Source organism: Rhinolophus ferrumequinum, chromosome 12, assembly GCF_004115265.2.
Source record: "Rhinolophus ferrumequinum isolate MPI-CBG mRhiFer1 chromosome 12, mRhiFer1_v1.p, whole genome shotgun sequence".
NCBI lineage: Eukaryota > Metazoa > Chordata > Mammalia > Chiroptera > Rhinolophidae > Rhinolophus > Rhinolophus ferrumequinum.
Window position 1 is genome coordinate 54,473,352 of NC_046295.1, and position 25,301 is coordinate 54,498,652.

At 47.4% G+C, this 25,301-nt stretch overlaps 1 protein-coding gene across 2 annotated transcripts; it reads right to left on the reverse strand.

Moving 5' to 3' along the window:
* Positions 1–1,450: 1,450 nt before the first annotated feature.
* Positions 1,451–25,251, reverse strand: TRIM14 (tripartite motif containing 14). 2 transcript variants are annotated; one of them, XM_033123637.1, is made up of 6 exons: positions 24,993–25,251; positions 22,009–22,104; positions 14,662–14,895; positions 10,844–11,006; positions 7,522–7,614; positions 1,451–4,922 (listed from the first exon to the last, which is right to left on the reverse strand). In XM_033123637.1, exons 1-6 carry the CDS (start codon positions 25,206–25,208, stop codon positions 4,387–4,389), a joined length of 1,338 nt encoding a protein of 445 aa, XP_032979528.1. In that variant the 5' UTR covers positions 25,209–25,251; the 3' UTR covers positions 1,451–4,386. The 2 variants fall into 2 exon arrangements, with proteins under 2 accessions (XP_032979528.1, XP_032979529.1); XM_033123638.1 differs by lacking the exon at positions 14,662–14,895.
* Between the last annotated feature and the right edge of the window lie 50 nt (positions 25,252–25,301).

Here is a 25,301-nt window from a genome sequence, read left to right on the forward strand (position 1 = left end):
AATGGCCACATGGAGAAGAAGGAAAGAATTTAGAAGGTGGTCGGGAAGGAAACAAGGGCTTTAAAAGCCTGCTGAGTTTAGACTTTGTTCTATAGGCATTGGGAACCATGGAAGGCTTTTGAGCAGAACATGGTAGACTCAGAGCTGGGCCCCCCACTCTCACACATCCACCCTCCTCCTGCCCAATCTATAAGGCTGTCCCCTCCTTGTAGACGGACTCCTGCCCACCAGGCCTTGCCCACCTGTGTGCCCTCTGCTAGGCTGTGCCCCCACTAGGCTGACATCACTGTCCCCTGCTTCCTGACAAAGTGGAATTGCAGAAATGGCAAGGAGAGGATTCCTGAAACCTGTAAAAATTAGTAAGGGCAAAAGATGGCTTCATTGTTTTTAAAGGATGATCATAAAGATGCCAAAAGTGGGGCGGACGGGTGGCTCAGTTGGTTAGAGCGCGAGCTCTGGGCAACGGGGCTGCCAGATCGATTCCCACACGGGCCAGTGAGCTGCGCCCTCCACAACTAGAATAAAGTCAATGAGCTGCCGCTCAGCTGATGGGTGGCCAGATGGCTCAGTTGGGTGGAGCGCGGGCTCTCAACCACAAGGTTGCCGGTTTGACTCCTGCAAGGGATGATGGGCTGTGCCCCCTGCAACTAACAACAGCGACTGGACCTGGAGCTCAGCTGGGCTGTCATGCGGGGTGACATGTGGGGTGTCAGCTCTCGCTCCCCACATAAGAACGCATGATATGGTGAGGCCAAAAAGGAACACCCACGGAGCCATAGATAGGGGAGTCATACCACTATATTCTCCCTGGTGGCCGGGCGAGACACACGAAGTAGGATCCACATGATCCGCAATCCACCGTCTGCTTCTCTGCCAACCAACCAACCAAACTCTTGCCAGCTGCAATCCACGCTTGCTAGCTCAGCCACAGCAGTTATATCAATGGCCAATGGCTAACTGGTTACAGCTGACGGCCAACTAGTCACAGCTGATGGCCATCTACTACCCGAGCCAGCACCTTTCCATGTGAGGCCGAGAGCCTGGAAACTCGTCACTGGGGCTCTGTCCCCACACGCACCCTCCACAATTAAGATTGAAAGGACAACAACTTGACGTGGAAAAAATCCCAGAAGTACATACTGTTCCTCAATAAAGTCCTGTTCCCCTTCCCCAATAAAATCTTTAAAAAAAAAAAAAAAGATGCCAAAAGCTACATTATACTATCTTGGATAGAAACAGCTGGGAGGGAGATTTAGGTTTTGTTTCCCCAGAAGCAAGAGCTTAGTTATCTTCGGAAGTGGTGAAGTCCCAATCTCTGGAGATAGTCAATCAGGGACCAGCTGGCCGCTGCAAGAAAACTGTGGAGGGGGTGGGAGATGAACAAGGCTCTATCCAGGCCTAGGTGCTGTGTCCATGAAGCAAGATGAACTCCCAATGAAGACCACGGTTAAACGGACAATATTTGTATTTTATTAAAGCAAATCACATATTAGAAAAGTACTTTCATTTAAATATATCTGCAAGCAATTTGCTGTTCGAATAAAAAATTTCTACACATTCAATTCTGAAAGCGTAAGCGTTCAGTACCCTTACAGACCCGCACCCCAAGGAAGCTCAGTCCTCTGCTGAGAATATTCGACGAGGCTCCCGCCACTGGCAGCTAGGACAATCAGTTGTCTCAGCACTAAGCACAACAGGAATTCTGCTAGGGATGCTCACATCCTGGCATGACACAGCTCTGTACAGTTTTTAGTTTTTTGTTATTTTTTAAAGTAGTGAAAAAGCAGTTTATTAGAAGAAAAAGTACACTCCAAAGGGTTTGGAGCGAGCCCCCTGAGCAAAAGCACAGTTTTTAAGGCAAGTTCATATCCTTTGGCTCACTTGAGCCTCACAACACTGGTAAGTAGGGTCACTACCTCCATTTTACAGATGATGCTCCAAGAAGTAAACAGTGACTGGCCTGAGGACATGATTGTGGACCAAAACTGCAGTTTTCTGGCTGGCGCAGAGTAGGCATTTGATAAAAGCCCACTTTTCTCCCTTTATAATCCAGCTCTGTCTCTGTGCCTCTCAAAACCCCTTTGGGTATAAGACCTCCTCTCAGAGCCCAAGAAAGGTAATCCAAATGTAGACTCAGGTCCCACAGAGTAACTAGGTAACAAAGCAAAGCATTCCTGGCCTACTGAGAGGAGCTAGAGCGAGCAGGTACTGGCCAGAGACTAGCAGCATTTGACCGAACAGTATGGCCTGGTGGACATGAGCAGACACCCCAGCTCCACCATTAGCGGTGTGACTTTACTTGTGTGTCTCATTTTTGCCATGTGTAAAGTTGGGATAACTTTCTACTTCCTAGGGATGATGTGAAGATCAAATGAGTTAATAGTTGTAAAACATTAGAACAGTACCTGACAAAAGACAGCAAGGGCTATTATTACTCGGCCCCTGTGGCTGTGGGTCTGGGAACAAGTTTTGGTTTGCAGGGATGAACAAAGATGTAGGTCAAGTGTACCCCTCTTCCTCTCAGGAATGCCCTCTGCCTGAATTCAGGTCTGGGCCATCCACAGTAGAATTTCCCTTTCCTCAGGATTCCTAGAGCACAGTGCTTAGACATCTATCCAAGCTCGAGTTTTAAATAATTTGGTTAGAAGTAAAGGCACTTTTGAGGTCCCTTCTGCCCTGTATTCTACTTACATTGCATTACCCCAAATGAAAGTGCCATTTTTCGGTGAAAAACTATTGGAAATTCACAGTTTTTTATGGTTCAAACAAACTAATGCACTAATAGTCTGTTTAGACCATGAAAGAGATTCAGCGGAAGGAGATTCAGCTGCACGTTCCTCATTCTATTGTTGCTGTCAGGAATTGAACAAGATGCTTTTCATACAGTGTAACTTAAAAACTGTCTAGGGAACTTGACAATTCGGGATGCTGAACCTTCCGAACTGAGACGGAAGCCCTGGAAAGAGGCCTGTTCCCCTGCGCTAGAGGAACACATGGCACTCAAGAGGAATATGGCACTCTGGGTTTCCTTGCAACATCTGGATCTGAGGGAATCTGGGGAGCATAGTGTGTCTGGGCTGCCCAAACCTCACTCATAGCTCCTTTCCTTTTGATTCTAAGACAGTGGGAAAACTGCCAGTGGATACTTAGCATTGGTCACCTGCTGATTCCTTCCCAACATCCCCTGAGAAATGAAAAAGCAGTAAAATCTCCCAGAACGAAAGCTGGACCTGAAGGACTGGGCCATGGGGCAAATCAGACACTTGTCTGTGGGCTGGGGTGTGGCCCAGCTCTTAATCACCATGGGTGACTAGGCAACTTCCTTTCAGGACCTTAGTCTCCCCAAATGCACAAGGGCAGGCTGGGTGATCTGTGAGGCCCTCCCAGCTCAGCTGCTCTGTGATTCCCCAGCTGCTGGTCATTGTTCACTCACTGTCTGGGAGGGGAGGGACTTAGTGAATTTTTCAGAGTGGGGAAGAGTATAGGACACAACTGCCCTTAGAAAGCTTCCAGTCTTTTTGGAAAGATAGGTCCCAGGTTTGTGGCTCTGGTAGTAAGAGATTCTAGGGGAGACTTCCTTTCAGGGTTGGTTAGCCCTGAGGAAGACTGAGATAGGCACAGAAGAGAGGGCTTTCCTGTGCAAATGTGTATGGGACACAGGGAAAGGACAGCGCCAAAGGCGCAGAGGTGGCACTATGTGACATACAGTTCATATCTCTGAAAAGCAGTAAGAGCTAGTTGAGAAGTGGTTTAGGGGCATCCTAGAAAAGCCTTGAATGCTAAGGTGAGGTGAGTGCTTTTTACCGCAGCTATAGGCCTTGGGAACCTTTTCATAGTTCTGAGAGGCTGAGGTTTCAGGCAGATCACTCTGGCTACAGGTGGGAGGAGGTTCAGGCCAGGAGCTATTTAGAAGCTACTCTGAAGGGAGGTGACCTGGACAAGCTGAAGTAGAGTGGAGAGGAGGTGGCAGATCCAAAGGACACTGGATAGTGTCAGGGCTGGGTGACTCTCATTCATTCACATATTTATTGTGCATCTACTATGTGTCAGGAGGTTCTGGCTGCTGTATGAGGGAGGAGATCCAAGGCTAAGGATAATGTATTGTCACTGGTCACGATGCTTAGGGCTCCCCATGGGTGTGTCCAGAAACCTGGACTAAACGCAGTACAACGTAAGGGCTCTAGTGGTGGTGGGGGAGGTCCGATGAGGACCTGTGTGTAGGACATGGTTGAAACTAGCCTAGTTGAGGAGGCACTATTAAAGCACAAGGTGTGGCTGGTGGGGGAGACCGTGGAGGTGCTTAAAGAGCAGGCAGTACACCAGCCACATCTGAGTCGGGTGAGACCAGAGCCGCGGACAGCTTAGGGGGGTCACTGGCCTCAGCCCCTAGGGCAACCGGGGTATGCTGATGGCGCCTTCCCAGAGCCGCAGGGCCGGGTAGAGCGGTTCCTGGAAGGCAGCCCGGAACGTGTGCAGGTGGTTCATGCCACCCGACACGTCGTAGAAGGAGAGGACGCCGGCCTCGTAATCTAGGAAGACGCCCAGCCGGTCGGGGTCGTGGCGGGGACGCAGGCGGCTGCGCTGGCTGTCGTGGAAGGCCCAGTACTCGAGGTCGTAGCGCTTAAGGCACCAGGACTGGCGGTTGCAGCCGAGACGCGCGGCGGCCGAGTCCCCTTTGCGCCGCAGGGAGGCGTAGGCCGCGCCCACCCACCAGCCAGAGCCCGCCTCCTGCACGTCCACTTCCCAGTAGTGGCGGCCGGCGGCGAAGCAGTCACGGCCCAACACCTGCCACAGCGCGTCGAAACGCAGCGCGGGCGTGTGCCCCAGGCGGCCCAGCAGAGCGCAGCGGACCGTCAGGCCGTCGGCTGAGAGGCGCAGACGCGCGTGCATCGTATCCGGCTCCAGCGTGGGCGTTCGCGCGTCTGTGGAGGGCGGGGACATCTCAGCAGCCTGGTGGGCGGGGCCAGAGCGGCGCCCCGCCCCCGGAAAACCAACCCTGCTCGCCCCCGCCGTCCCTCAGGTGTTCACAACATAAAATGCTGAAGCTCCGAAATTGCCCCAGGAGAAGTGGAAAGCCACCTTTTTAACCCTGATTGCCCGTGGGGATGTGGCTGGAGGACCATGGAGAGGAGAAGAAATTTTATCGTACACCCCTTGTACCGTTTTAATTTAGAACCATGGAATATGTTGCCCATTTCTGAAAATTAAAAAATAATCCCATCACTGTTCACACTTCCAATTTTTTTTCTTTACTTGCTGCTTTATAGCTTTTCTTAACATTGGTATCATACCATACATGCTCTTGGATAATCTCTTTTAAAATTTATTGATGTATTTATGAACATTTCAGCACATCAATTAATATTCTTTCATAAGAGCATTTTAATGGCGACCCTAAGATGCTGATGGTATGGGTACATTATAATTAAACCTAACCCTCCCTTTTTTAAAAAATAGGCTTCTAAAAAAAGCTTTTGAAAACACTAATATGATCACATCTTTATGTATCTGATTATTTATTTATATATTCCTAAAAGTGGAATTGCTGGGTCAATGGGGATGATTATTTTTAAGGTCTTTGGTAAATATTGCCAAATAGGACAATTTGGTGGCAGTGATTAAACTCCTAATAACAGTTCTCATTGCATTAAACCACATATGTAGACACTAAATTAAAAAAAAAAAAAGGTCTAGATGGTAAGGTATGTGGATGTTCAATTTTAATAGATACTAAAATAGTTTTGGAGTTTCCTGTAGAGAGGTTTTATATGTATTTTGTTACATTTATTCCTAGTTTTAAAAAAAGTTATTGAAAATAACTTTTAAATTTTTTATTTTCTAATTGTTTATTGCCAACATATAGTAATACTATTATTGATTTCTGTATACTGACATTACATTCAGCAGCTGTTCTAAATTCACTTAGTAATTCTAATTTATCTGTAGATTACTTTAGATTTTCTGTAAATAATTGTCATCTCTGAATAGTGATCCTTTCTTTCCTTTTTCCAATCCTTATAGCTTTCATTTCTTTTTCTTGCCTCAAGGCATTGTCTGAGACATGTAGAACAATGTTGCAAAAAAGTAGTTGTAGTGGGTATCCTTTTTTCCCACTTCTGGGTAAGTACTCAACAGAAATGAATACATTTGTGTAACAAAAGACATGCATAAGAATGTTTATAGCAACATTATTCACAATAGGCAAAAATGGAAACAATCCAAAATGTCCTTCAATCGTATAAAGTGTCCTTGAGTCATACAACGGAATCCTATACAGTGGTGAAAATGAACAAACTACTGCTACACACAATAACCTGGATAAATCTCACAAATATTGAGTGACAGAAGCAAGACACAACGTGCACAGTCTGAATGATTAGTTATATAAAGGTTCAACACAGGCAAAACTAATTAATCTACATTGTTAGGAGTCAGGAGAATGACTCCCCTTGGAGGATAGTGAATAGGAGCTAGCATGAGGAAGGCATCTGGGGAGCTAGAAATGTCCATTTCCGAAGGAGATTATAGAATTTACTTTTAAAAAATCATTGAACTGCCCCCTTTGATTTGTGTACTGTTCTGTATGTGCTTTATATTTCAATTAAAGTTTACTTTTAAAAATGCATGCCCAGTAATTCCACTTTGAGAAATTACTCCTAAAAAATAATCCAAAAATGAACTAAGTTATATTCATTCACTTATTAATTCAACAAGTATGTATAAGAAAGGATATTTATTGCAGCGTTGTTATAGAAGGGAAATGTAAAGCAGGCTGAATGTCTAACATTATGAGATTGGTTAAATATAGCATATTCATTCAATGGAATATTGTGCATCCTTTAAAAATAATATATAGAAATAGAAAATTGTTCAAGCTATTCTGTCAAATAAACTTACAGAAGAATATCTATAATATCCTTTTTAAAAAATCTGTACACATATATGCCTTTAAAATGCCTGAAAGAATATATGCCAAAATATTAACAGCATTTATCTCTGAGGGAGGCAATTGTTTTCTTTTTGTCTATCTGTAATTTCTAATTTTTTACAAGAAATATGCATTACCTGTGTAATTTTTTAAGGGAACAAAGATATTCACAATATATCACTAAATGAAAACACAGATTACAAAACAGTATGTATAGTATGACACCATGTTTGTAAAAAATATATACATTATATATAGATATGCCAAAGAAAGCTATAAGGACAAATAAAAGTAGTTATCTATTACTATGTGTCTACGAGGGTAGACATCAGCAGAAGAATTTCCAAAGCTCTCCAGTAATTTAGGAGTGATTTTCTTTACCTGACTGAAAGCAAAAATTTTTGCTTTCCTAAATTTTTGCTTTCCTTTGTTTTCTAATTTTTTTACAATGAACATATATTATTTCTGTATTAAAAAAACTAATAATAAAGGTTAAAAAAACCAAGTTGGGTCTCTTAGGAAAAAAGGAGGGCCTCCATTTCTGTGACCTCCACCCACCCATGCACCCCACCCTGTCCACTCTTGGGTCTTACATTTTAAGAAGAGCGATCGCTCTGGTGAGGGGCTTATTTTCAACAAGGAATCCGGCGTGGTGCTGGAGGAGCTGGAGAGCCGGCAGTTCATATCTGAAGAGAATTGTAAGAAGTGAACGCCTGGCACTCATGCAAGCAGCACAAATTATAAAACATACTAAAAATATTACAAAACTGGAGCTTCACATAATCTCTCCCCAGAATCACAGGCAAATTTCAGTAGGAAATGCAAATTTACAGCTACAGGAAAACTCCAGGACAATACTCAAACCTAAGGAGAAACACTTTGCAGGCTCTGAAGCTAATTCAGCAATGGCAGGTCAGTGTGAGTGAGCCCTGAACAGGGGGAGGAGATGGCAGGCTCCAGGGCCATCCTGAGAATCAACTATGTATTCAACGGTCAAGGATGGGGGCAATCTCATGGCAGAAATGCAAATTCCAGGATAAAGATGGAAAACAAGAATTAAAAGCTGAGTCCTCAGAAAGGTCACAGTCAGGTCTCATTCAGGTGAGAGGGAGTTCAGGGGAAACCCAAGCCATGTTCCCTGCCTTCAACAGCTCAGTCAGGTAAATGGGATGAGAAATGGGCTCACTTGAGCTACCACCCAAGGCAGAGAGTGCTCCAGGTCACAGAGAAGAGAAGCGAAAGGGCTCAGGGGCCTGGAGAGGTCAGGGAAAGCTTCATGGAGGAGGAAGCACCTCAGCTGACACCTAAAGGAGTGAGGAAATTTGGACATCCAGAAAAAGGATGGGAGGTTTTCCCAACAAGAGGGTACAGCAAAAGCAAAGACAGTAAAGGGCAGGTGCTAGGAGTGGCATGTCAACAGTGGGGAGCCAAGAAAGGTGTCTGCGAGGCGATAGACACGAGCAGAATTTCCAAAGCTCTCTCTGGGTGAGGAATGGACCGGCACGGTGAGAGTGGAGGCAGAGGCCCTGTGGGGAGGCTCAAGTCTGAACTGGGGCTACAGGGATGGAGAAGGGGCTGGGCTCAGGAAATACTGCAGTGGCAGAGTGCCAGGCCGTTACTGTTTACTGGACTGGAGAATGAAGAGCAGATTAGAGCTGAGCCGCAGCAGATTGGGGGAATGGGGTGGGGAGGAATGCTGGATTCCACTTTGGCCTGTTGAGCCTGCACTGTCTGGAACAAACAGGTAGAGAGGTTGGGCGGGGCACTGGAAGGGCAGTAGTGCTCGTCCCTCTCTAGTCCCTCTTTCCTTGGGTCCTTCCTGGGAGTCAGCACCTCCAAGTATTAGCTGTGATAGTGAGAATGATGGCCTCATCTGAAGATGGCTGAGGGGTGATGGCCTGGGAGGAAGCGGACTCCAGGGGGTTGCAGAACAGATCCTGGGACCAGATTCTGTTTGAATTCTGTCTCTATCCCTACCAGCTGTGTGACGTAGGGCAAGTCAGTTAACTTCTCTGAGCCTCAGCTCCCTCATCGGTAAAATAGGGATAATGAAGGCACCTACCACACAGGGTAGGGGTGAGCAGTTAGTTGCTGGATAAATCTGTGTAAAGTGCTTAGAACAATGCCTGGCAGAGCAAGTGTTAGCTGTTATCAGGCATTCAACAAGCACAGCCAGTTCTTTGGGAATGGACCACTGAGAAGGAAAATATGAGTGAAGAGCATTTTGGGTCCACCTGAGTATCTTCGTGCCAGGGGTGGTGTGGGGGGAGACTTCAATGCCCACTCACTGGATACTGACAAGCCTAAATCTTCCTGGAGCCAAGGAATTACATCTCCTTAATTATATCAAGGAGATGTAATTATTTTTTCCCATCAGAATTGCTCTCTCCTTCCTCTGAGGGAGCGGCCCCTGGCTGTGTCTCCTTTTGCTACTCACCTCATGAAATCAGCCTGCTCTGCAGCCAGGGCCTGGCCTCACCTCTCTCCATTTCCCGGAGGGTGCTCAGTGGGTGCTTGTAAGCATTTCTGCTTTGCTTCCTCCCACCCCTTTCCTTCTCCTTTTCTCTTGATCTTCAGAGCTGGCCCTGCCCTGCCAGCCTCCATCTGACAGGTAGCTTCCAACTTCCTACCTCATCTCTGGCCACTCTCCCCTCCCTCACTGTGCTCCAGTTAGTCTGGCCCCCTCTCTGTGCCCAAAACTCATCAAGTTCTTCCCTCACTTCGGGCCCTTGGTACATGCTGTTCCTTCTGCCTAGAAGACGAAGCTGTTTACCCCAGCAATAGCAACACTAATAGCTAAAGCTTCCATAGTGCTTATTATACCAGAGCACCATTCTAAGCACTTTGCATTTAAGAAGTCATTTAATCCGTACAACTACCCTATGAGGGGTCTATATTATCATCTCTATGTTATGGATCTGGAAACAGAGGCATAGAAAAGTTAGGCAGGTTAAGAAGTGGTGGACCTGGGATGGGAACCTGGGCAGTCTGGCCCCCCCGTCATGCGTGTGACCACTAAGGCCTCCAGCCCTTCGATTCTACAGAGGTTGCAGAAGTCTCTTTTCAGGTCAGTTCACATATCCCCTTCTCAGAGAGGCCTTCCTCACTTCCACATATAGAATATGTGGAAGTCACCTCCTATTCTCCTTATCCTGCTTTATTTTTCTTCAGAGCATTTATTGCTGACATATATTCATTTGTTGTCTGTCTTACCCCCAAAAGACTGAGCACCATAAAGCAGGAGCTGTGCCAGGCACATAACTGGGGCTCCACAAGTGTTCTGAATGAATCATAATAGCAGCGATGAATGAATGAATGAATGAATAGATATTTCTGACACCTGCTTTGTGTCAGGCCCTGTGGGAACCTCAGAGCTGAACCCAAAGCGGTTCTTGACCTTCAGGCATCTGTAAGAGGCAGGAACGGGGTCCAGGAATCTAGCTCATGAACACTCCCAGACAGGAGATGGTACAGACCCTGGAGGAAAGGGCAGAGGGGGAGACAGCCAGGAGAGGGAATGAGCCTGAGGTGGCATGGAAAGGCTTCCCAGGTAAGCACAGCTCTGCTGGCCCCATAGGGATAGTGGGACTTGATCAGACAGAGGAAGAGGAGGGGGAGATGGCCATTTCAGCTGGGACCCCAGAGCAGGCAAAGTGGAGGTATGAAAGAATACCAGGAGCAACTGAGGGGCAGGAGCCCAGCAGTGTGGCTGCAAGAGGCAGGGCATAGTCTGAGGAAGGGTAGGAGGTGAAGTTGGAAAGGTGGGCTGGGCCCAGACCCAGGAGCCCTTGACTGCCCAGCTAAGGGCCTCTGTGTGGGAGACACACAATTCGTGGTGGTGATCTTCCCAGTTGTGTCTGGGCTAAAGGACATTAGAGGAGTAAGGGTCACGAAGTTGGTTACACGGTGACTTACTTTCCTTCAAGCGAACATCCAGTGGCTTCTGTAACATGCTCTGCATGGCTTCCATGAGGCCCTTGAAGAAGCTCTTGATGGGCTCGAAGGATTGGGGCACAGGGTGGCACAGATCCCCCAAGCTCATCTGCTGCTGCATCTCTTTCTCAGTGGCTGTGAACTCCTGCAAGGGCACACAGGGGTCAGGGTGGCTCCACCTTGGCACCAGGAACAAACATACCCAGCCAATAAGCACAAGGCCCACTCCAGACCGCCTGGGCACTTGCAGTCCTAGCCCAGGCCGTGCACCCTGGAGCGGAGCCCTGGAGACGGCACAGCAGGCCCCGGGGCGGAAGACGTGGAGGTCTGGCTTTAGTGCCGGCACTAGCCTCCCTTCCTGCTTTCCGTGTTCACTGAGGTCTTCTCTGTGCCAGGCATTACATTCACGGCAGAGGAAGGAGGCAGGCTGACTGCCAGGCCTTTAAGTTGCTCATCACCTCTCAAGGGGCCCTGAAGCTTTACAGGCAATATGACAGGGGTCTGCCTGAGGTACAGAGGGATAAAAAGAGTGAGGGGCCAGTTTTCCAGGGGAAGGAGCCCCTGAAAGTTCAGCTGGAATGCTGCCTGAGGGAGTGTGGCCACCACAGTGGGGACCTGTCCCGTTTGCTGCCTGGACAGCGCCTTTTAAATACCTTTCCTGTGTTCAGTGTGGCTTTGCTAAGTACAAGCTTGAAAATGCACTCTCCCAGGCCCCTTTGCACCCATGGGGAAGGGATGTCACGAGGCACCGCCAATCCAAGACTTGCTTGTGGAAGTGAGGGTGAAGTAGTGACAGTGTGTAGCTGTCGGGGACAGTGGTGGCAGAGGCTCTGGGGGCTGGAGGCTGGTGTGAGCTGTGATGTCTAGCCCAGCAGAGAAGCAGTGGGATCTACACTGGAGCACAAGTGTGCTGTGGCCTGCATTTCCCTCCTGTTGCCTGGTCTTCATTCTGGCTTTCTGGCCCTCCTGGAGATCCTGCAAGCTGCCTAATACTCTTTCATAAACTCATTTTTCCCTACAACAGTTACAGTGGATTCTCTTGTTTGCAGCTAAGAACCCTGTTTGCACTTTCTGAAGAGCTGTCCTAGACAAAGAGTTAGAAGACGGCTGATTGTCTTAGGTGAGCAGGGCCTAGTGGGCAGTGCTGCTCAAGACAGGATGGGTGGATGGATGCGTCAGGAGGGGGAGGGTGGCCTGGCACTCAGCTGTCGGGCAGAGGTGGCCAGTCAGGCAGGATGCTGGACCTTGGGAGGTGGCTGTGGGATGGTACGCAAGCCCCGTCCAGCCTAGGAAGCTGCGGGTCTAGAGTCCATCCTCATTTTGGTAGGTAAGAACTAATTTGTGGGGAACCAGGGCTAAGATCACATCAGAGGACTGGACTGGAGCTGGCCAGGGAGTCAGAGTACTGGGCGGGGTAGGGGGGTGGGGGGATTGGCAAGGAGCAGCTCCAGGGTGGCAGAGGGTGGCCTGAGGGTGGCCTAGAGGGCAGATGGGTGGGGTGGGACTGAGGATGGCGATGAAGCACAAACGCCACTACCTGGTAACCCCAAACTCCAGCATTAGCACAGGGCCTGACACATAGTAGGTTTGCAATAAACATTTAGGCTAAAATAAGTGAATGAAACTAAGCACATCTGCTTTTTGCCTTTGCAGACTCAGAGAACAGCCCCCTAGCCACCCATCTCTCAAGGCAGAAACCAGGTGTCATCTTGGATTCCCCCACTTTCAATCACCAATCCTGTTGTATCTCTCAAACCTGCCTTCTTGTCCATTTCTCCACTGCCTTTTCACTGGTCCAGCCCACCATCATGTCTCTCCTGGACACTGTGGTGTCCTCCTAACTTCCATTCCTCCCTCCAGTCCTCGCCTGCCTAGGCCATCCTCCAACCTATCACCAAAGTGACCTCTCCAAAGCATTAACCTGAACATGCATTCCTTGGTTCAAAACACTCCCCTGGCCCCCATCTCTTTACAGGACAGAGTCTAAACTCCATGGCCAGGTACATAAGGCCCTTCATGAACTAACCCTGGCCTCCAGATCCAGCTTCATCTCCCAGCTCCCCCTCCCTTGTAGCCCTGCCCCGCCTCCAAGCAGGCTGAACCCTGGCGGTTCTTCAGCCTGCCAAGCTCTCACATGCACATGTGTCCTTTGTGCCTAGAATGTCCTCTCTGCTTTGTCCCTCTGTATATTCCCAATGAGCACCTCATCATCCTCCCACACCCAGCTGTCACCTCCTCCTAGAAATCTTCCCAGATCCCCTATATAGAGCTGGACATTTCTTGGACACACGTTTGCTAGCTCAGTTGAGGTAGCAAATACCTGTTTCTGAGCATGTCTCCCCACCCATGAGCTATTAATGCTGAGCTGGGGCCTGGCACAGAACAGGTTGTTCAGTGAATATTTGATGAATAAATGAAAGAGCAAATGGAAGGAATGATGACCATCAGTCGCTTTGGCACCAGAGAATAAAGAGAAAAGATGACAAAGCCTTGAAACCGTGATGGAGGAACATCATTCTTTTCCATGGAGCATCCCTATGTATTGGCTATCCCGAAAAGGTACCATTATTTAAAAGAAACAAACAAATGTACCCCTCTGTGCATCAAAGTACAGTATCCATTGTGCCTAGAAGAGCACCTTACCCAGAATTTTTTGTTAGGTTTAATTTTTTGTTAGCTAACAATGAGACACAGGTTGAGTTAACCAAGGCCACATAAAGGCACAAGAGTGAAAATATCCACCAGGGACAGGCTTGACTGGTTTTGTATTGACTGATTTGTCTTCTTTTCCAGCCAGAGCCTAGGCTAAACTGTGGAGAGACTCAGTGCCACCTTTATTTAGTTGTACCTGTCTTGTCCTACAAGGCTTTAAGGTATCTGACAAAGGTTACCTAATACTGCAAGATTTTCCTTTACAGTGAAAAAAAGGAAGCAAAGAGAAAACCACAGTAAGAATGTAATCTGGAAGCCAGAGTGAGATGAGGCATAAACTGTATGCCACAAAGTCTTAGCTGAACTCTTTGAAACATATTTGGTTCGGAGCTTCCGAGAAGCCATAGCAAAGAAGGAAACAGGAAGTTACCTGAGTGGAAAGCAATCCAAATGCAGAGGTGGCTGCACAGGAGTGCTGACAGGAGAGAGGAGTTTTTCCCATGATTCCCTGAAGACAGGAACCCCATCTGCAACACACACTTTCACTAAGTGTAGCATGAACACCATAGGGGCTATTAGCCTACAGCAGAACCCAGTAGCCACGGAATATCATGAGCAAACTGTGACGCAGCTCTTGAAGTCTGCTCAGTAGCCGAGAGGACATCTGCCTTTCCAGGAGGGGTGTCTCAGTGAAGACTACACAGGTAGAGGGCCGGGTAATGATGCCTACGGCTTTAGAGCCAGACAGACCTGGGTTCTGATCCCAGCTCTGCCACCTACCAGCTGTATGACCTCAGAAAAGTCACTTACCTTCCTGACCCTCAATTTCTCATTCATAAAATGGGATGAGAACATCCACTTTGCAGAGTTTTTAGTAAATATTAGAGATAAGATACATAAAGTGCTTGGAACGCAGAGTCCCTCAAAAATGGTGGCCGCAAATGTTATTTCACTAGTCTAAGATGTATATTACCTTCCTAACAATGTATGTTTTCTGACCACTTGTGTGGGGGGTGAGAAAGTCCATGTGCTGACAAGGCAATTCTCTGTGTATTTACTCAGTGTGTAAATACTGTGTTCAGTAACACAAAAACCAAGATGAAATGTGGGAGGCAGGTGGCAGCTGGGAGGGCAAAACCCCAGCATACCTGCAGCAGCTGTACAGGATTGGGCTCCTGGCTGATACCCCAGACCCTGTTGGAGAGGCTGTTCAGGAGGTCGATTTGCTCCCCACAGGACTGGATTTGCTCTCTGTACACCTGGAGGGTGAGCTGCGTGTTTTTATCAATGAATTTCCTGACCAGCATTTCTTCTTCATCAAGTAGTAATCTGAGTTCAGTGAATTTCCCCGCCAGCCAGGTTTTACTTGACTCTGCATGAGCCTAAAAAGAAAACCAGTTGCAGATTATCTGAGTGCCAACCAGGGAATAATCAGCATCAAAAAAACTATTATCACATCAAAAAGCAAGGTGGCCAGTTAAGTACAAGATCAACTTATAAAAACTCAAGCTTTCCTAAGTGTCAGTCATAATCAATTGGAAAATGCATAAAGAAATAAAGATCCTTTTTTAAGTAGTGGGGAAAAAAACAGTAAAATATCTAAAAATAAACCCAACAAAAACTGTAAAGACCTAGAAAAAGAAAAGTATAAAACTGTACTGAAAGACATTAAAAAAAAAATCTGAATATGTGGAAGAAAATAATTTGAAAAAATACCCCAAAACAAAGGCCAGCCTCTTTCCTCAGCCCAAACATCTGTACAATCCACATGGAAAATGAAGCCTGGCACCTGGGCAAGCAGGCAGTCAGGCAGGCTCCCCTGGGATGCCATGTTCTCTCCTTAATGGGGCAGGAACGTGTGGTTCAGCAGGATCCAGGGATGGGCTCCCAAAGTCTGTGTTTCCTATACAATGTTCTAGGCAGGCGGTTGGGTTCGGAGGCTAGCTTATCCCCAAACGCCACATAGACTACATTGGCTTTGGGCGAGCCTGGGAATTAGTCTATATTAACAGTGTGGTTTCTATGGGTCCATGAACCTGGGCACAAATATATCTTTGTTGAATGACTAAACGAAGAAAGAAAATGTGTTCCAAACCCTTGATTTATAAACACATTTTGGAGGTAACATGAAAATGGAGGATCTTTCTATAGAAACCAGGAGAGCAACTATCTACATCTCCTCCCAACCAAGCTACGTTCCAAGCAGTTTCTACAGATCCACTCTGTAAAGAATATACAAACTAAGCTTAATGGCACTACACATTATTATAACTGTTTGAAAATACCCACAAGGAAACTTAAGTTATAAGCATACGCAGCTGATTATGTAATATGGTTAAAAAATAAAAATAAAAATTTAAAAGACGGAAACAGAGAGAGAGAATTCTGGCAAGGAAACAAGGAAGTATGTTGTCTGGTTTAGGCTGTACTGGTTCAAAATGAAACTGAATCCCAGGCTGAACTGGGCTGGGGTTTGGACATGGCTGGTCAGGGCTGGGGCTGAGTGACGGCCTGACAGAGGTAGGTCAAAGGATGGTGGGAGAGAAAGAACTTGAGCAGTGATGAGCCCTGAGGATGGGAGGCTGAGGGATTTTGCACATGGAGTGCTGGCTGCTGTGTGAATCCACCTCTGCCCAGGCCCCTGGAGGCCCGTCTGGTCCCATACACGGTGAGGAGACGGTGAGGAGAATGGAAAGCGCTGTTTTGCGGAAAACTCAGTCTGACTTTGGGCCATCCTGCTATGGGCGCCTTTCAGGGGGGTCCCACCTGGAAAGGAGGTGCACTCTCCAGCCCTGCCCAGGCCACATTTGCTATAACGTCTGTGCCCTCTGATATGTGGCAGGGGCCTGCAGCCGGAGGAAGAGCAATGGCTGTGCCCAGCAGGGTGGTGGAGACCAGTGGCGTCGTCATGACCCACGGCAAGACCTGGCTGAGTCCTTATCTTCCCAGTCTCAGGCGGGCAAAGGCTGCTCCCGCAGGTCCCCGGCCCCATGCTGTGGTTCAGTCCTTACAGCTCTGGTGGGTGACAGGGAAAGGCACAGAGCCAGGAACCAAGGATGTTTATACACTCCCCAGGGTGCCAGTCTAGGCCTATGTCCTCATGTCTGTTTCCTGGCCTTCCCCAGGTGTGTTCTGTAGGGCAGAAAGGCTGACTTCTACAGGCCAGGACCCTCCTTCAGGCTGGGTTTGGTCAGTGGGAGGAGGAACTAAAGTAAGGTAAGAGGGTGAGGGGAAGGGAATAGCCAGGGTATCCCTCCCACCAGGGTCTCCACAAATGGCTGTATCCCTGAGTCCCTTCCACCCTCCTGCTCACACAGGACAGGCCCGCTCTGGGTCGAGCTCCTGCCTAGGTGGCCCTGGACCCTGCACTCTGCTAATATCACCTCCTCCCTTTGTCTGTGCAGCCCAAAGATGAAGGTGCTTCCTGCAGGTGCCACCCTGGTTGGCTTCTCTGCCTCTTTCATGCCATGTCTGACACCCTCAAAGTGGCTTCTGTCTTTCTGGGTGGACCTTGAGGGATACAGCCATTCCCCAGGTCCACCTCTCCTTTCCTCTGTGATCGATGATAAGTTATTTCCTCTTCCTAGGTGCTCCCATCACTAAGGGCCTTTTACCTCTGACAGCCTATGCACAGTAAAAAGTTAGGGTAGCAGTGAGTGTTGACTTGTCCTTACACGTGCATGTGTTGGCCCCCTGAGGAGCCATGAGGGGGAAGCAAACAGCCTATTGACACAGATGTCAGAGGAAATGGTTTAACAGGGGTTGGCTGGGGATTAATGACCACGTCCTTTTTTATCGTCTCTGGGAAGGAGTGGTTGGTTAGGCGAGGTCATTGACTTTTGAACAGCAGACTCTAGACCATGTATGAACTTTATTGGCTTTATTTACAAAGCTGTTTTATGGATTAAATGACAGGGGAATGGCCTTTTCCCTACTACTGCCTCTGTGTAAACAAGTATGGAACAGCAAATATGCAAGCAAGCATGGTTGCTCCAGACCTCACTGCCACAAACTATGCCTACTACAGTTTGGAAGAATGCGCGAGAATCCTTACAAACATTCGTGTCTCTTGAGCTAGATGCATCATTTCTGGGAATATGTCCTGAAGGAAATAAATCAAGGTGCCAAAAATGTTCACTGTAGTGTTATTTTATATTAATGAAAAATTGAAAATGTTCTAAATGTTCAACGTTAGGAAAATGGCTTAATGAATCATGGTAAATCCACATCATGGCATTTATAGCTACTAATACAAACATTGATAAAGAACTTTCAGTGACACAGGCATGTGCTATGATCTTAAACAAACAACAAAAACTCCACATATAGGAGAAGGAGCTGACATGGAAAATCCCCTTTCCTACTTCAAACACATAAAAATAAAACGAGTAAAATTTAAAATTATCTGACCAAGCTCAAAAAAAACAAAAAACAAAACCAACCCCACAATCAAACAAACAACAACAAAGGAAATCCTCAGGTGCCCAAAACAAAGAGGGAACTCATGTCAGAGCCAGGGGTAGGAGCTGAGCTGAGTGAGCCAGGTGTGAGAGAGCACACCACACTGGGGCCTGCTCATCCAGGAGGGCATGTGGGACACTGAACCCTTTTCAGCTGAGAGTGGGAAGGGGGCTGGCCACCTGCATCAAGCCAGAGTCACAAAGAGTGGCTCCATCCATGAACTGGGCACAGAAATACTCTACCCACTCTCCTGGGGACGGGGCGAGGAAACTTGCCATCCATCTTTTTGCCGTCATAGGCGAAAAGAGAGTCACTAGCAAAACAAACCAAACCAAACAACGGAATCTCAAAACTGAAAAATTCCCATGACAACCGGTTTGGAACTACTGAAACTCCTGGGTCCCTTGTAGACGCTCATGCCACAGTGCCCTGAAGGGACTCTTGCACAACCCAGGGCATATCGGACCCCACGGAAAGTATCTACAGGCAAGAGGATGACACAAATGACAAGTCACACAAGGAAATGAACTACATGTCTCACCTCCAGACTGAGGATCTGACACTAGAATTCTAGATAGAATACATCTCAAACTATATAAAAGCACAAATGTACACAGAAAAAAGAAATCTCAGAATGTGACTACTGGTTGTCCTGAAGTGGCAGAATTATGGCTGAATTTTAAAAAATCTACTTCTTGACCAGGAATTAAAATGTAAATGCCTATAGGAGCCAGGCTGGTAACCTATGAGGACAGTAGGCAGGCGGGGTTCGGGATTCAGGGGAACACAAGCCCTTCTGATGACAGTGTCCATTGCTCAGCTCTGACAGCTCCCATGTGGAAATGTAGACCTAGGGTGGACACATCTTCCTACTTTTCTACATCTAACTTTTTATACAAATACCACTCAACTTTAAAATGCTGGCCACTAATTATATTTTTCTTAATACTTTCTGAGGGCTATTTGGATGTCAGTTTAATAAAACATATTCAGGATTTGTATGCTGATACCTACAAAATGCTGATGAGAGAAAACAAAGATCTAAGTAAATAAAGAGACATGCCATGTTCATGGATTGGAAGATAACCTAGTAAAGATGTTGGAAGATAACCTAGTAAAGATGTCATGTCAATTCTCTCCAATTTGATATACAGGCTTAACACAATTTCTATCAAAATCCCAACAAAGTCTACTTTTTGTATCTATGACAAGATTATTCTAAAATTTAAATGAAAGACAAAGGAAAAGCAATAGCTAAAATAATTTTTAAAAAGAAGAATACAGTGGGAAGCATCAGTTATTTCAAAAGTTATTCTCAGCTACAGTAATCAAGACTGTATAGTATTGGTAGAGGGACAGAGTCGTAGATCAATGGAACAGAACAGAGAGCCCAGAAATAGCCCCACACAAGTACAGCCCACTGATGTCTGACAAAAGCAATTCAATGAAGAAAGCGTGGTCTTTTAACAAATGGTGTGGAGAGTAATGTTGTTGGAAATCTATAAGGAAAAAAAAAGAACTCCAAGCTAAATCTCATACAAAAATGAACTCAAAATGAATCATGGACTTAAATGTAAAATTATAAAACATTTAGGAAAAAAACAAAGGAGGAAAACTTTGGGACTTAGTGCTGGGCAAAGAGTTCTTAGATGTGACATCAAAAGTACAATCCATAAAAGAAAAAAAATTAATAAACTGGACTTCATCAAAATTAAACTTTCAATCTGCAAGAGACTGTTACAACGATGAAAGACAAGAGAATGGGACAAAATATTCGCAAACCACAAATCTGACGAAGGACTGCTATCTAGAATATACAGACAACTCTCAAAACTTAACAGTAATGAAACCAACAATTGAATCTGGAAATGGTAAAAGATATGAAGAACGCTTTCAGCAAAGAGAATATACAGATGGCAAATGAGCACATAAAATAGATGTCAACAACATCACTAGCCGCTGGGGAAATGCTAATGAAGACCTCGGTGAGATATCACTACACACTTATCAGAATAGCAAAAATACAGACTTGTGAAAACACTAAATGTGGCAAGCATGCAGAGAAACTGGATCTCTTGGTGCGAATACATTTGGTGCAAATGTAAAGTGGCACAGCCACTCTGGAAAATAGCTTGGCAGTTTCTTAAAAAACTCAACATGTTAAGTACCATACAACCTAGCACTAGCCCTCGGCATTTATCCCCGAGAAATGAAAATTTATGTCCACACAAGGACCTGTACACAATTGTACAAAGCAGCTTTGCTAATAGCCCCAAACTGGAAACAACTCAAATATCTGAAAATAGGTGAATGGTTTCAAAAAATGCGGTATGTCCAAGCTTCTAGATTGCTGGAATGTTATTCAGCAATACAAAGAAATGAACTATTGACACATACAACAACTTGGATGGATCTCAAAAGAATTACTTTGACAAAAGTCTTAAAAGGTCACATAATGTATGGTTCCATTTTTATGAATTGTCAAATGCTATGATTATAAAGCTAGAGACTTAGTGACTGCCAGCAGTTAGGGACCGTTGGGGGCACGGGTGGGGGTGATTATATGTGTAGCATGAGGAAGATCTTGGTCATGATGGAATAGTTCTATATTTTGACTGCAGTGACGGTTACCTGAATCTACACATGTGATAAGTTGACATAGAACTTATACACACTTTGTCAATTTTCTGGTTTTGAAACTGTACTGTAGTTAGGTAAGATGTCACCCTTGGGGCAAACCAGGTGAAAAGTACACAAGACTTCTCTGTACTATCTTGGCAACTTCCTATGAATTTGTAATTATTTCAAAATAAAAGTTTGAAAGTGGGGAGAAGATTAAAAGAAAGAAAACCATACCTTAGATTAACCTGAAATCTGCCCCCTTAGGCTCTCCACATGGCTCCTAACTCTTGTCTTGGGGGCCCTCACACTATATCTGCTCAGAGATTTGCAGTCAGTGAACCTGTGCCCTGACCTTGTTCTTCTGGCTCAACAGTCCAAAGTGCCTCCCCCATCTCTTTGGGAGGTGCCAACTTTCAGTTTCCAAACCTTTTGACTGACTTATCTGCTGGGCTGGGACTGGAATTCTATTCTTGAAGACATGCTGGACACAATTAATAATTAAGCCGGGGCCACAGGTGTAAACCGCAACTGTCCCCAGCACACTGGGGCCTGTAGTCACCTTACAGACAGTGGATGTTGGACAAACAGGAGGCCAATTCCGTGGCTTGGCATGGGCGTGGCATCTTCACTCCACTGTGGGCGTGGCCTCAGGAAGACCGGGGTGCCAGCTACTCCCACGGTCAGAGTCGGTCTCCCCGCCTGACTTGTGGTGGTCAGTCAAGGGTTCATAGAGCTCTCAGCGGGACAGGCCCTGGGCGAGCGTCCCACCCCAGCCGTCACTTTGAGGAGGGGCGCTGAGGCTCAGAAGGGCAGGGACTGGCCAAGTTCACATAAAAGGCCCCCAGAGACCAAACAACTTTTTCACAGTCAAAATGGCAGCTCACGATAACAGCAGCCCCAACTTCCCATTTAAAACCCACAAAGGAATCCAATGAAATAAACATCTTGATGAAAGGAGAAGCCTACTTTCACCGTAGCACTGAAACCTGAAGAGCAATCATCATGTTCCTTAAGCAGCGTTTTGCTTGGTTTAAGGTGTGCGGGGGATGGAGGACTAGTCCCTTCAAGAGAGTGGCCTTGGCGCTGGTGGGAGAAAAGGCCGGTCCTCCATTTTGTGAGGTGTTCCGGGGCAAAGCTAGGGTGCTGGGCAGAGGCGGACTCACCATAAAGCGAATGAAACAGTAGCCGCAGGCCCCTCACTAGCAACGGCCCCTTCAGGGTCTTGCACCTCATTTTGTGTTCTTGGGCTCAAAAAGGGCCCCCTAAATTATAGAAGCCCCAGGCCCCACCAAACCTGATCTGCTTGAGGTTGGTTCTTATTTTTCCTTGGCTCCATCCGTATTTGGGAGAACCTTGTGTCCAAGGAGAAATGTGGCCATCTCAACTAGAATAAGGAAGAAATGGCCACTTGCCTTGAGCTTCTCTGCAGCGTCTTCTATCTGCGTTATGTTGCCAACTTGCTGCTGCTTCTTGGTTTCCAGTTGCTTTAAACATTCTTGGGTGAGTTTCTGTATGTGAGGAGTTAAGGAAAAAGTCTTAATACTGTCACTTTCAAGATAAGTCTCCCCAGGGGTCATCTCCTGTCACCTCTGTATTGTGTTTTAGCTGAGGTATCTGAGACTCAGGTGAAGCGACTTGCCCAAAGTCAAGTGGCAAGTTGGAAGATGAGCTGGAATTAGGGCCCCTCTGATCCTCACAGGCTCACATCAGAGATTCTTCAAACCTTAATGCCCCCCACTTTTTCTAGGAAAACCCTGCTTGTGACCTGCTTTTCCCCATCCCTCAAACAGGACCTTAAGGCAAGCAGCTTGGGGGCAGGGAAAGAGCATTCACTTAGAGTGAATATTAACTGAGCACTATTACATGCTAGGCCTTGTTCTAGTTGCTGCCCTTGTGGAACCTGCATTCCACAGAGGTCTGTGGCCCTTGGTCAGGACTGGGGTTCAGAAGACCTGCCTGTGTGAGAGTTCTGTGGGGTTCGTGCTCCACTCTCCCTCCCACCTGAAATGGCTCCCTTTCCTGCCATTTTTTCAAAGGCCTGCTCTGTGATCCTTCCTCCCACTAATGGGACCTTACCCCCCATCTTATTCTTCTTTCAACTGGCCTTATGTTCAGCTGCTGGGCTGACTGGGAACTTCCTGAGAGAAGGCCTGCTCCATTCCTGGCTCCCCTGTAGGGACCAGGGGGTGACCTAGAAGTGTGCTGAATCAAACAGAATTACCAGGGGCTGCCAACTTCAAAGTAGAGACGGGGAGCCACTCAGCAAGTAATGAGTTCAAGCCCCAGAGTCCGATGAGACCTCCTGGTCTGAGTCCCACGTGACCTGGGCAAGTGACCTCACCTCTCTGAACCTCATTTCTTCAGCTGTAAATATGGGGATAACCCCACAGGGTTGGTGTAGAGAATGAGAAGTACACCAAGTACATGGTGTAGTGATTGGCAGACAGGAAGTGCTAACAGATGAAGCTATTATCATTATTTTAATGTCCAACAAGCATTTGCTATTACGTGCAGTTTTATTCTAGGTGGGGTATGGGGGTGGGGACACAATAGTAATCCAAGCATAAGCCATAGCCTCAACTTCCAGGAGCATATCCTTACCCCACTGTGATTTCTAAGTCTTCAAGTCCAACCCTCATCCCTCAGCCAAGGATAACCCAGCCTCCTGGTGCCTGTAGCCTCCAGTCACAGGGTAGTCCTCCTATCTTGGTACTTGGTGAAACCCTACTCATCTTTCAAGGCCAGTTCCAATGGCACCTCCTCCAGGAAGTCTTCATGGGCTTCTGGTCCGTGGTTCACATTGTCTTCTATCTGGCTCCCACTCACCACGGCCTCAGGTGTCCCAGTTACAATACTTATCAAACTGTACTGTCCCTGTTCTCACCCCATCAGCCAGATAATTCCTCCAGGTCAGAAAAGAATTGATCTATTCCTTGACTCATGGCACAAGGTATGTGCTGAATGGATGTTTGATGAATGAATGAATGAACGAACAGATGGATGACAGATAATAAACAAATAGGTGAATGGGTGGGGGTGTGGATAGAAAATGGGTACCAATGGTAGGTGGTGGGCTTACCTATAAGATCCACAAGCCATATCTTTGGATAGCACCCTTCTTAACTCTGGAAAACAGCTTTTTCAGGCACCAATATTATTATAGCCATTTTATAGATAAGAAAAAGAGGACCTTAAAGGCACAGGCCAGCCTTGAACCCAGGACTCCAACCGCTGGACTGGCCCTCATGGGGCCCATTCTCACCTTGGAGCTCCAAGGATGTCACTATGTGATGATGTTAAGTCATGCCTTGCAAGGGAAATGTCATTCATTGTGGGGTGAGGTTAATCATAGAAGACTTCTTGGAGGCGTTAGCGGTGAAATCTACATCCGTCAGTAACAGGAGGGCCTGCCTAGCCCAGAGAGGCGGAGGGATTTGACTCGAGCCAGAGAACAAATCCGCCCAAAGGCTGGAACAATAGTCCAGAGCCTCCACCACTATTAAGATTAAAAGCAAGGGTGAGGGCTCCCAGGATAGAATGGGCCCCGTGGGAGGCAATCAGTCTGGTGGAGTCCCGGGTTCAAGGTCTGCCTCTGCCTCCAGAGCCTTACTTCACCTGTCGCTAAAACGGCGATCCTAGCTCCCACCAGGTTGGTTGGTCTGCACGTGGAATGGGAGTGTGTGGAGGGGGAGGGGCGGAGAGGGGTCGGTTGAGGTGACAGTTGAGGCTGCTCCCAGCACAATCAGGCAGTCCACAGCCCCTCTCTGAACTCCGGTAGAGAAAACATCCAGAGGTGTTTGCGTGGCTTTCCAGGCTACAGGGCAGTATTTTAATGGGGAGGGATTTTAATTTTTGTTAAAAGGCAGCTTTTCTTCCAGCCCAAGGGCAGGGTCGGTTGAGGTGACAGTTAATCTGCTCCCAGCGCAATCGGGCAGTCCATAGCCCCTCCCTGTGAACTCCAGAATATAGAAACATCCAGAGGTGTTTGCGTGGCTTTCCAGGCTACTCGGCAGTTTTCTAATAGGGAGGGGGTTTAATATTTGTTAAAAAGGTAGATTATTTTTCCAGCCCAAGGGCAGTGTGGTGGACCTGCCATAGTGGACCTGCCATAGTCAAGGCTATCTGGGTACCAGCCGGGGCTCCCAAGTTGTCACTCCCCAAACCCACCTCTTCTGAAGGTTAACTGTTGGCCTTGGCTCGCCTTTGCCCTTCCTTACACCTCAGCTGCTCGTTCTTTACAACAGGTCAGCGGTCTAGGTGATCCCCCAGACGCCTTTGAGTTTCCAGGTCTAACGGGAACTGGCAGTTTGGACCCAGGGCACGTTCCTCCTCGCCCGTTGCTCCCGGGCTCTTCCCCAACCCCCAGCCCCGTGCCCAGCGCGCCCCGCGTCCACACCTGCACGTGCGCCGCTTCATCCAACGCCAGGCGCACTGGGTGGCCCCTGTGGGAGCCCAGCACCGGGCAAAGCGCGCACACGCAGCACCGACAGCGGCGACAGAAGAGCTCGGCCACGCGGTCGCTGTGCTCATGGCAGCGCCAGCCACACGCTGCGTCTGACTCGGTGGGACCGGCCCCCCCAGGTGTTCGGCTTATCGCCGCTGCGCTCGCCATTCACTTCCACTGTTTCGGGCTGCTGCGGCGCAGGGAGGAGCTCTGGTGGGGAATCGAAACCGGGGCAGTGGGGCGGAGCGGCTCAGTCCCGCC

What these genes read in the sequence shown, in the direction of transcription:
- TRIM14 (XM_033123637.1), bottom strand. Translation starts at nt 25,208, where the DNA reads ATGGCGAGCGCAGCGGCGATAAGCCGAACACCTGGGGGGGCCGGTCCC. An exon ending in ATGAAGCGGCGCACGTGCAG is followed by an intron (nt 22,105 to 24,992) that starts GTGTGGACGCGG and finishes CCTCACATACAG; the next exon opens with AAACTCACCCAAGAATGTTT. An exon ending in GGATGTTCGCTTGAAGGAAA is followed by an intron (nt 7,615 to 10,843) that starts GTAAGTCACCGT and finishes AATTCTCTTCAG; the next exon opens with ATATGAACTGCCGGCTCTCC.